Source organism: Egretta garzetta, unplaced genomic scaffold (genome assembly GCF_000687185.1).
Source record: "Egretta garzetta isolate BGI_Z169 unplaced genomic scaffold, ASM68718v1 scaffold235, whole genome shotgun sequence".
Lineage (NCBI taxonomy): Eukaryota > Metazoa > Chordata > Aves > Pelecaniformes > Ardeidae > Egretta > Egretta garzetta.
In genome coordinates this window covers 1,462,553-1,475,030 of record NW_009259792.1, presented here as the reverse complement: position 1 = coordinate 1,475,030, position 12,478 = coordinate 1,462,553, and the positions used below count along the sequence as shown (strand labels likewise).

Below are 12,478 nucleotides of genomic sequence, written 5' to 3'. Positions count from 1 at the left end.
GAAAAAAAGTCTGTTCCAGTAAGAATGATACCATCATATTACCCCTGGCATATGAAGGACAGGAGACACGGATTCCCAGTCAAAATGACTCCCAGGAGGAAAATATTCTTTCCTCATCTTATTGTAGTCAAGTCAAACAAATGAAATGATAAAACTGTGTGAAGTAAATAACATGTGGCCACATTCTGCTCTCTGTCACACAGCTGCAAAACTGGAGTAAATTTTTGAATTATCTGACTTGCTTTGGATTTACACCACTTTCAATACAGCAAAGAATTTGGCTTGTCCTCAGCAGTGAATCAATTTTGTTCTGTCATTGTATGATGACCCATTATTAAATAAGGAACATTTAGATTGTCAACACATGGACATATTCTTGACATAGAGTAAAACTGAAGGGGAGGAAAACTCCTATGGTCAGTTATGTTTTTAATTTTCACGATTGTGGTAACAACAGGGAATAATTTTAAACTTCTCTGATTCTTTACTGAACATGCATGTGACTGTTTTCGTGTTGTAATCACTCATTCCTTGTTGTTTTTTTCCCTTTGTAGGGAAGAGCTTTACTTTGACAATAACTGTCCTGACAAATCCCCCCCAAGTCGCTACATACCACAGAGCTATAAAGGTTACGGTGGATGGGCCAAGGGAGCCAAGAAGTGAGTATTATATTCTTATTTTTGCACTTACGTCTGCTTAATTTTGTTTAACAGAGACCCATAAATGAAATATATATGTTTGTCAAACACTGGTTCTTGCTCAGCAAAATCTGTAAGCGCATGCTTAATTTGGAGTCTATTGGACCACACACATACTTGCATTAAACACACACTTAAGTGCTTGGCTGAACGTGGGCAATCACAAACCTGATTCTCATTCACATCAAGGTCTTGATACATTATCTGCCAGTGTAAATGAGAACTAAACCCACTATATTTATATATAATCTGATTTAGGCATAATAGATACAGTCCGGCAACGTGCTGAATTCCCTAAACTCCCATAAGCTTCCAACTAAAGACGTTCAGAACAAAATAGGAGAGTGTTCTTTCAGGATCAGTCCTAGCGCAGAGAGAAATTATATCATATAGTGCCTTTTTGTTTGCCCTTAAATTCTTTTGCCATCAGATAATTAATGCACCTGGTTAATCTCATCATACCTGAAATTGGTTTTCAGCTATGGACTCATCGTAGACCCCTGAGGGCCAAAGAAAGATAAAAAACCAGTATATCGACAGCGTGGTCTTTGTTTCTTATTTGTGCACAGAACCCACATTTTATTTAAACCTAGTCCAGCAGATTTTCACTCAGCATGTTTACCTCATAGCACTTCCTAACTTACCGAGAATCTATTTGCAATGCTCGCGGGCTATGTTGTACGACAATTGTGTTTTGTCACATTCTAGCAGTTTTATGGGTTGCACTTATTTTTAGATACAGTCAAGTCTGGTTAATCCATCATGATTTATACGGCTGTCTCTCTGTCTAGCACACTTAGCTGGTAACCAGTCTCACATCATATGAGTATCGCTGATGATCCTGTTTTGGAGTTTTTTCTTAATCTAACTAGAATGACTCTTTCTAAATCGATTGGATTAACCAGGTACAGCTGTATTTAAATTACATTTAGAGATTAAGAATTATTTGATAAATAACCACATTAAAAAAACCCCTGTAGTGGAAGCATCTCAAAAAATTATTTTGCCTTTGATCTGCACATACAAATGAGACCTTTAAGGAGCTTTCACAGAGTTTTGTTTAAAATACCACAAAGACAGAAGTAGAAAGACAGTTAAGTGCTTCTCGTGCTAATGCACGCTGTGGTGTCACCTCCTCCTACACTGAGAGACGGGGACTGAAGTGCCTTCTGTAAGGACTGTCCAGGCTGGAGAGTTTCACCTTAAATAACAGATAAGAAAAAGCAAGTAGCTATGGATAAATTTCATTACGTAGATTATTTGCGTTGCTACCTGCTCACAGCTGAGGTGTCCGTCTGTCCCGGCAAGGGGACTTTTGTTCTGTCTTCTCTCCCGAGCTGAATCAGTTCCCATTTTTAATTTTCACCTGCAGCTGGTGCTCCATGTAGCTGTACTTGGAAAAACTGGGCAAACTGCATTCATGGAGTAAAAACTAGGGAATAAATTATACATCATTTAGCCATTCCCATTTGGAAGCTGCTTCCATGTATGTACTGAGGAATCTGCAAAAGAAGAAATCTCCCAGCAGAGGACACAACTGCTGTGAGAGAGCAGAGCGGTTTGCAAATGATGCAGAGAATAGCGTAGACTACCCCGTGTAGCACAGAAAGGGAACCTGCTTGTGCTGGGACTAACCATGTTGGTGATCAGTGGATTAAGAGGGAGGCTGTGTTCACATGACTTACTAAGATTTCCAAGTTCTGCTGGAATTTTTTTCGTTTAGACCGGAAAGGCCTCTGTCCGTGATAACCTGTCTGCTATTCTGAAGCTAGGAATGCTCAGTAACTTAGTTCTTATAGCCTAGATGGAATTATTGTGTCTTTCTTAATGTTTTCTTTTTGAGCAAGCCAAATTTGAACTGAATGTCCATTTGAATTTTAATATTTTGGCTAAATATTTAGTGAAGCTCCACTCTGGGGTCCGTTTGGTTCTGCACGTTCTGTTATTGCAGTCTGATGCTTTCAAGGCTACGACACCTCCAGAATGACTAGTTATTCAACTTGAATTTTCAGGGAGAGAGTAGCGCCAGTGAGCTGCGGGAGTTCCGCTGAAGTTCTGCTTCCTTCTGAGAGCCCCTGCACTCATGTAGATTTATTACTGTTTGGTAGTAATCGTTCAAGAAGTGTATCTGGCATTTGCGTCGCATAAGGAAAACGAGGTGGTTGGGGGCAATAAGGAATTCAAGTCAACGAGCGGCTCTGATAGCAAATGTGTTTTTCTTAACAAATTATGTATCGGCAAATAGGGCCCTTCTCTGCCAGGATCTGTATTTCACTTCGACATCTCAAGCATGTTATCCTAGTTTTCCTCTCTCTGGCAGCTCAACCAGAGCTGTCACATCACAAACAACTTTTTTCTTAATATACACATCTGGCGTTGGCAGTTGGACCAACTTCATAAGAGCACATGATCATCATTCATTACAAGATTAAAAAGTACCCCATGGCATCATTGATGTTTTTTAACTTTGATCTTTTGCAGTTGTGATTCATCTCAGTTATAAAACTTCCCTTTAAAGGAACACAACCGATGACTTATTAGAACCTTCATTCTAAGTAGCGTAAACATAAAATTATGCACATCTTTACAAAATGTCATTTACTTTGTTGCCAGCTTATCATTTTAAGACATGACATCATGCTTTAGATCGTGAATTTGTAAGGCTTGTTTATAGGCAAGGCACTCTGACCTTCCGTTGGCAAGTTGACTCGAGCGAACGAATGCTGCGTGCTTTCCAGCAGCAGTAGGAGCAGCAGCAATACCGTGACAGCTATCGCAATCATTTAGAGCCTGACTTTAAGAGGGCTGAACAGTCATGGCATGCAGTGACTCCAGTTGGTGTTCTGGATGCTCAGCACTTCAGAAAGTCAGGTTCTTAAATGTAAGTGCCACTTAGTCCTATTAAACATATGCCTGTAGAAGCTTGCTGCCTTACCTCTCTGTTATTATTTTAAAATATTTTAATAGAGACAGTGATGTCAGGTTGCTCTGTGAGGAAAACCTGCCCATTTCTATACGAGAAAAGGTCTTCTGATGATTTTTCCTTGAGAAAGATTTATTTCTTGTTAATTATCTATTTCAGTCTGTCTAGATTACCATCCAGGGACAACTACCGTGTTGCACAGTCTTCATGCTGGATTGAGACAGCGCATTGCGCTCCGAGCAATGGAGTCTAGAGACAGGGTTGTATAAGATCTTTGGGAATCATTGGGAAATCCTGCAGATATTTTTCTCTCCTCATATCCAGGCTAAAACCTCTGCCATATGCACGTCTTAGCCAGCAGAGCTGCCTTCCAGCTGGGAGGGCTGAAAGAAGTTTTCTGGAGAAAAAAGTTGCCATGAGGTCATAACTGACTGAAAGATAGCAGGAGATCACTGTAAAGGAATTAAAAGAAGGAAAAAACAGAATAAAAAAACCCCAAACCTTTACCTAATCCCCCCCTTTAATGCCTTTGCCTTACCTCAATGCAAATACAGAAATAATGACTCGCCCTTCCATAGTGGCACCTTTAGGAGACGTGTCCTCCTTCCTGGCTGCTCTTGGTAGAAACTCAGTGAGGAGGGAAATCATGAGGAAGGAGGGAGGAGAAGTCTAGGTATTTTTACATTTTGCCTGGCTTCCAGAGACTTTAGTTCGTCTCTAATTAAAGGTAGTCTCCAAAGTCACCGACCACAATTTTCTCTTATCGGCTTGAATGGAGAAGTGGTGGTGAGCTTTGAACTGAAGCATTTCGGTGGGAGAAAAATTGCTCCATTTCATTCAGCTCCTGACCATTTCTCTGCTGGTGCAGCTCGCAAGGTGCACACGTGATGAAAGGTATGAGCAAACATCGCCTTTTTGTCTGTGCACGCTGCAGAAGCCAGCGACAGCCAGCGAGAGCTTCTGCTCAGCCTTTCTATTAACAGTTTGGCCGACCTGACTTATAAAACCTAGATAAGTGATTGAGATTTTTGAGATTCCTCGACTTAAAACCATACCAGTTTTTAGGAAGTTCTCCCTCTTTTCTTTCAGAGGCGGAGGGTGGAGGGGTAAGTCTGGAGCTAGTGGAATGTGCTTTGGAGTAGAACAGCTTTAAATCTTTCAGTTTGGGGGTTTTTTTATTATTTTTTTTCTCTTTTTTTTTTCTTTTTTTTTTTTTTTTTTTTTTTGTTGACTGCCTGTCAGGAGCTGGGCTGGTGGCCAAGCAGGAAATGACACATCGAGAGGCATTTGTGTTGTGCAACATTTTGTGGAACTGATGCAAGGATACATTGTCTGTTTACGCATTCCTCTGCTAACAGCCTGCATGGCAGTAATTTTATTCAGGGACACATGGCATGCTACAGCAAGGAGCTAGCTCCTTAACATCTCTTTATGCAGAATTATCACAGCAGTTAAAACAGGCTGTGTGTCCCCCGTTTAGAATATTCTCTGGCTTGCCTTCAAAAACCACTCGACCAGCCCCCTTCCTTCCCAAGAATATATTGATTTGACTGTGGGTTTTTTTGCACTGTGGTAAATTGGGGCAGTGCAGAGAGAGAGAGTTTGCAGCACGAGAGGCGATTTTACAAGCAGGTCCTACTTTGTGCATCTACCTCCGGCTGTGAATGTAGCGTCGCAGTTTTTTCAAGCGACGCGTTGCGCGCTGAACGCGGAAGTTTGCAGCTGCATGCTTTTTTGGCACGGCGGGGAGGTTTTTTTAATTGAAGTCAATGCTAAATACCCTGAGATACGATGAGCGAGTCCTGGGTTTTCATCCAAACCAAAGTTAGAAAATCTGTGACTCGCGCTGGTGTCTTTCGGAGTGACAAATCTCTACTGAGATCGGCTGGGTTATTCCGGATTTCTCCCAGCGTAAGTGGGAGCAGAGGAAGGCAGAGTGGGCGGTCTGGTGGTTTGCAAGTTGCTCTAAATGACTTTGTAAAGCTTAACGTTTGCGTTATAATGCCCCTTTGTAAGAAATGAGGCAAAATGTGATTATACAGCCAAAAAAATGTTCAGCGTGGCTGTGCTGTGGCGTTTTGGTTCTTCTGTGTGACTGTCGTTGGCGTATGTGAGCATGACCAGGGTCCACTTACAGGCTGGGACCTGACCTCCTGCGCTCAGGTCCCCGCCAAGGAGTTGTAATGTTTCTGATGTCAGTGGTACAACACCAGGTCCTTTTTGCAGCGTAAAATGCAAGACGTCATCGTTTCACTCGCTGTCATTTGCTGCTGGTTTATTTTTCCAAATGCGTAATTTCACAAAACTGTACTAGTTGGGGACTGGAGCTCCTGAGGGTTCCCAGAGGCTGTAAGAAACTGATGGGATGATTCAAGTGTTCCTCACCAAAAGTGGCAGACACTATATATACCAGTGGTTTGAGATGGGTGCGTAACCTACAGAGCAGGGCTTCTTACAGTTACCCCGACCATGATGCACGCCTCTGGAACAAGGTGACCAGGAGGCTGTCGGGGGTGGTAGCGGCATCCCAAGGACCAGTCAGTTCTTGTTTTTTCCACGGCAGTTAGAGATGGACTGGTGCATAAAAACTCACCATCTGAGGAATAGACTATGAGAGCAAAAAGGATTTCTTTTATGATGATCATAACTTTTATCTGCTGGTGTAGTGCATAGGGTAAGATGAAAGTGAAACCTACTTAGCTCACTCGTGGCTTAAATTCATACGCTGCAGTTCCGAAATCTCAGTGATCTGTGTGACGCTGTCCTCTCCATAGTAGGACGTTGCTGCCCAGGGAGGTGACAAGAGTGAGTGACCGTGTATTCATTGTTATGATGGGAGGGAAAAGACCTTTAAAAGATTATGTAAAACAAATGGGCAAGCCTGAGCATTCCCTAAGATGTCCTCACCAATAGTAATGCAGTCTCGGTTTGTATTTGTCAACAGGACAGATTGTTTCCATCCCACTGTAGGGGGAACACTGCTTCCAAACACTCTATTCCTAGTACATTTGGCATGTGAGATGACCATCACGGTGTTTTTTTGATATTGCAGCTCTTGCTGTTTGTATTCAAAAAGTCTCTCCAAGCCACAAATAAAATTGTGGCCCCTATGCATAGTTGTGCTGCGTAGTCATGTGATAAGAGAGTTTTGCCCTGAATAGCTTACAGTCTTCATTAAAAATACAGATGGGAAAAGGGGTTATAATTAAACAAATGAAGTCAGCGGTGGAAGTGAGTTCATTCTGTATCTCTATACATCACCACTACAAGGAAGGGAAAAGTGAAAGCCATTTTTCTAAGTCCGCGAGCTCATAAAATGTAGGTACTCTGGAGGAAGGTGCTATGAAAAAAGGCACAAGAGTAGCTCTTCCCAGACCATTTTGTTCCATACTTTCCTCCCAGGAGAAATCTTGTACATCTTCGCATTTGAAATGCATTTAGCTTGTTGCTACTAATACCAGCATTCTTTTCTCGTACTTCAGTGTAGCGCTTCTCATACCTCTCCCTCCACTTTCCAAAGTGGGTTGGGAAGTAGGGAACAGGGCAAGTATGTTTGGGAGACGCTGCATCAGGGCAGTGTAAGTAGAGTACTTGTGTAGTTCTTCCTTGCTGGCAATCCCAAATTTCTTTATAAGGTTTTTATAAAATTCTTATTCTCCATGTAAACTTCATTCTCCTCTGAAAACATGGCCATCCCAGACATGAAACACAGATGCTGATTTAACCAGACGAAGAATGCAGAAGAGGAAATGAGGAAGAATATCATACTTAATTGAAACTTCAGGGAAAGAAACTTAGTAATGATCTCATGCTGCAGTATGTTTGGGACACTGGAAACCCTACTCTTATGAAGAACTGGGTTCCTTAATGCTTATGTCTGCTCAGATCCCCTGTTAGGTATCTCATCTACAGTAGACCAGCTTTCTCAGCACAATGGTCGCTCGCTGGCGCCTGAGGGTGGCTTTCAGCTCTCCAAAAATTAGGCATGGAGGGTAGGTTTCCTCTGAAGTGAATGAAGAGACACAGGCACTTGCAGAGAGTGATTCGTTCCACCTGTCTTAATCCCTGTCTAAGAGTGCAGTGAATCGCCCTTCAGAGCTCTCCGTCCCTTTCCATTGATTATAAATGGAGGGTAGATGACTTGCCTAGCCTAGGCACCCTGTTTGTCAGATAGCTGAAATCAGATGGCATTATGAGATACTCTAGTCCTAATGACTGCCCTGAAATTCAGACATCCTGAGTTAGCTTTAAAGCAGGTAGCTCCGGTAGCGATAGCAGTATGGTCACTGATAGCATGGAGCTCAGCCTGGGTTAACCAACTGTTTGCCCAGCTTCTTGCATGGATGCTTTGTCTTCTGTTGAACTGGGAACAGCCCATGCTGCATTTCTGACAACGTCAGGAATTGTTTAAAGCTGACTCTGAAGTGTCTATACAGCTGCCAGAATGAGTGCAATACAGACATACCTTAAAAAATGATGCTATCTACTAAGACATCATTATCGCTGCTTGCAGGACTTCAGTAGTCAAGTACTGCTCAGGTCCTGCTCAGCCTGGCTTGTGTGAACTGCGGAGATGAAAACTCAGGTTATTTAGCTGTAGGCCTAGTGTTCAGGAAGATTCTCACACTAACTAAAATATTGCAGCTGCATGAGAAACAATATAAAGGTGATAATACACTTGATAGGTGTTACCTATAGGTGAAGAATATTGGGGAACACATTTAAAGATTTTCCTGACATTGGGAAATACTCTATGTTTCCAGTGTTCCTGCTTCACATCAGAACGTATTAATTGTTCCTTCCTCATCCGCACTTAACATGCTGCCCATTCTGCTTTGGTTCTGAGATGTAATCTTTCCCACAGCGTGGGAAGGCAAACCCTTTTACCTGATTTTTGCCGGCATGTTTTTTTGCTTCCATCGCTCTTCAAACGCTTGTAAGTGCATTTTGTGAACTTTACTCCCACTTTATAATACCCTGCTTCTTCAGTAGCCCTGCTAATTTAAATTCAGGATGCCAAAGAGGTATTAATCAGGGTGCTTACGAGTGTAGAATCTGCTTCCTGCCTGTCTGTAATCCATGTGAGTAATGCCAATTAGTTGTCTGCTTCCTTCAATCTTCATGCACTTTCCCATTCTTGCATTCCCACAGTAGTAGACACGGTCTTAAATGTCACGTGCAGTTAGAGGCACTTGTTCCATTGCTCTTAGAGCTCAGCGGGAAAATCATTACCTCCACAAGCAACACCGAAGTGTGCTGTGGAAGAAATGCATGAGGCCAGTTCTTGCATTTGTGGTTTAATTTGCTAGAAACAGGGTTCTAGCTCGTCATATTCTACAGTATCACTTCACATGTCGGGAGACAGGGAGACAGTTGTATACACATCAGTGCAGCATCTGCTTGGAAAGGAGTAGGCACTTGCAGGCACTGGTGTAGTACCAGGTATGTGTTTGTTTACATATGGCAAATCCTAGATTAGATTTGCAAAAGCAGCCCAATTTTAAGTGGTTGTATTAAGAGAGATCAGAAATCCAGAGATTACCCATCTAAAAGGGGTGGTACTCACAATTATTTGTTGTATTTTGAAAGTTCAGACTTGAGTTTCTCAGTAATGTAGAAGCTGAAAAAGAATAGAGACCTAGAAATACCATACATAGTCGCTGTGTGGTACAAACCACTGGTACAGAGAGTATTATACGTGGAATACTTTTTTTTTCTTTTGCATGTGTACCTACATAATCAAGGCCCCAGATTCAAATCCTTAGACAACAACATATTTCAATGAGTTAAATTTATCTACTGAATTTATCAAGCGCTGTAGACATATGAAGTGCAATAGAGTTGGTTCCAGATTTCTAGGATATCAATTCAATTAAGAATAAGTTAATTTTCCATTCTTTGCGTCTCTTACCGCCATGAACTCTAGATTTATGCAACATACTTTTTGCTTTCATGCTGGACATTCTTTGACTTTTGTGGTCTGGGCTGTGGGTCCAGTCCCGCTTATGGTCTTTTTTGATGTCTTTGAACAATTGTGTATAAACCAGCGCCGTAATAAAATTGCCACCTCTGTAGACAGAAGTGTTGACTACAGCAGAGGGCTCAGCGCTAGAGCTGTGAATGTAAATTATTCAGTGTTTTAATTCATCAGCTAAGCAGTCAAAATGAAAATCCTTTCTGTAAAGGGACATATGGGTAAAATTTTTAGAGAGACGCAGGGCGGATTGACTCTCCTTAACTGTAGTTGCCGAAAAGCTAGATGTGCTGCCTCAGCCAGTCACCTCTGGCCCGTTGTGGTCAAGAGAGAGATGTATGCCTGTGTCGAAGCTGGTTCATCCCACCCAAAGTATCTACAAGTGTCAGCGTGCAGATCTCTGGAGGTGAGCAGGGCTGAGCTCCAGCTGCAGGGGGAACGCGGAGCAGCAAGGAGCACGGGGCTGGTGCTCAGTGCCACGCAGATACGTGCATCGCCTTTAAACAAGCTACCCGGCTTACTGGCAACTGCAGCAGCACACAGCTTCCAAATGCTGCTTCGTACTCCTTTTTATCGGCCTTTAAATCTTTCAAAAGGGGGCTGTAGTGCCTGCTTTTTCAAAAGTCACGTTGAAGGGCTGCTCTCTGAAGTTTGTTATGATTTAGGATGTTGGTAAGCCCCTCCTCGTTAGACACAAATAGCCAACGTGTGATCTTCTTATGTTTTCCTCTTCTGTGCCAGCTTGGTTGAAACTCTCAGGCAGTCGGCGCAGAAATGTCCATCCTGGTTTAAAATGGTGCCATTCCCCATGCTGATGTGCTTGTTGCTGTTCCGCTCCCAAAGGCTGTGGCCCCTACAGCTCAGCAGTAGTCTGGCTTTTATACGTGATCCTCATCAGCTTCACAGCAAAGTCAGACAGTTTAATTGGCCTTTTTCTCTTGCTCTGGAAGAGTGAGCCCAGGGTATGCCTGTTAGTGCCGTGGAGAGGTCTCACGGAGGAGTATTCATGGCCTGTGTTACGACACGCAGTCATAAGCATCGCTGAGGATCAGGACAGCAGAATTACAGCACACGAAGGATACTCAGACATGGTATTTAGGTAGGGTTTGCCCTTGCATGTATGCAGACTTACCAGTCTATGTCATTACTTTCACTCTTCTTGATATTTGCTGTTCCTGAAAGATGGCAGCAAAAGAGAAACCTGATAGCAGTTGGCTTGTAGGCATAGGCTTTATTATAGACAGGTAGGAGAGAGCAGTAAGGACATGGTGCTTGCAAAATCCAGATAACAGTGGCTGTTCTTTAGACCCAGCTCAAGGGTGAAGGAAGCTTCTGGGAAGCGTGTTTACTTCTGCGTGGGATGCAAAGTAAGCTCCTCACTAACTATATACATGCCATGCAGCATGAAGAATTAAAATGAGAACTGTTTTTCTCTGGTGACTTGGTGTAAAAGGGAATAAATGGTAGATTTAAGGTATGTAACAAGGGGGTACTTACACATCAGATAAATAATATGTTGACATAGAAGAAATAGGTCTTTTTGATTAAAGGGCAGATACTTCTAGCTCTAAGTTGTACTTTATGCATACGCTACAGACAAAAATTACAGTAGGAAAAGTCCATGTCTGAGCACTCAGAATTGGGAGATGCGAAGATTACGGTTATCACTGCAGCTTTAATTAATCTTGTTTGTGTGTGACAAAACAGCCCTTCACTGCAAGAGCGTGTGCTGATTTATCCGTAAGACAGCAGTGTCCTTTGGGGTAGAGCACACCCACTTATTCTCTTATTTTTTAGAGATCTAATGATATATAGTGCTTCACATGTTCAAAATGCTGCTCTCAGGCTTAGTGGTGAATGGTCAGTGCTTCTGAATAATAAATCTGAAGGTCTCATACCAGGCACTGGGAAAAGTATGAACACACAGTGAATATTGTCTGTGAACACTTTGTTTTAAGCAACTTCACTGTTGTCACAGCAAAAAATTGTGTGGCAGGAGCATAAAATCTGTGGGCCAGCAATCAGCTACCTTTGCCAAGCTGTAATCAAAGCTTTTAGCTGATAAAATCTAAGGAATTTCCATTCTATGAAATTTTATTTTTCAAAGTTCTATTATTTTACCAAATCTGTGTGGATTGCCATAGAGATTCTGAAAAAAACTGAGCCAACCTGCTGAGCCAAGTTTCAAACCTCCATTCCAAAATACAGCGACAAAAAAGCTCCTTCAAGAAAAGATTGCCAAAAATGTTTTTTGAGGTGGTACGTTATTCCCTGAGCTAACTCATTTCCAGGAATGTCTGAGCCATTTTGGTTGAAATTGAAGAAATGGGTTCCTTACTCAGGCAAGAAAAAAATGGAATGCAAACAGTCAAAGTTCAGTAAAGTTGCAAGCAACTGAAAATTGGGTCTTCTAATGGGAAACGTTAGGCAACTTTAATGATAAGCAGTCCCACCAGCCCCACCCCTAACGTATTTAATCCACCATGGTATTAATTTCCACTGAAAAATAATCCATTAGCTTCAGTGGAAATCCTGCATAGAAAATTAACTCGGCAGTTGGCAGCATCTCCTTGTGGGCTGCAGCAGCTCCGGCGTTGGCTTCGACAGGTCAGGTCTTTGGCCGGCGACCAAGAGGCGATGAGCAAGGTGGCATCTCCAGCAGCACAGGAGGGCACGATGTGACTCCTACCTGTGTGCTGGGGACGTGTTGGAGAAGGCAGCAACCTTTGTAAAAGATGAAACAAGGGCCACTGCAGCCTGCAGGGCCTCTGGAGGCGTTGCAGGTTAGAAGGCAGCGTGCCTCCGGGCGCTGGTGTTTGGCAGGACTCTCCTTCCCCACCCTCAGCCTCTTCAGAGGGGTAATTTGATGTGTGTACACTTCAA

The 12,478-nt window shown here is 42.6% G+C and overlaps 1 protein-coding gene across 1 annotated transcript in view; it reads left to right on the top strand.

Annotated features, from left to right (window-relative positions):
• The window catches only part of RUNX2 (RUNX family transcription factor 2), a 160,186-nt gene that overhangs the window by 8,028 nt on the left and 139,680 nt on the right, over positions 1 to 12,478 (top strand). Inside the window, exon 4 of the mRNA XM_035895128.1 lies at positions 555 to 659. Coding sequence (XP_035751021.1) covers positions 555 to 659 — 105 coding nt within the window. The remainder of the gene's footprint in view (positions 1 to 554; positions 660 to 12,478) is intronic.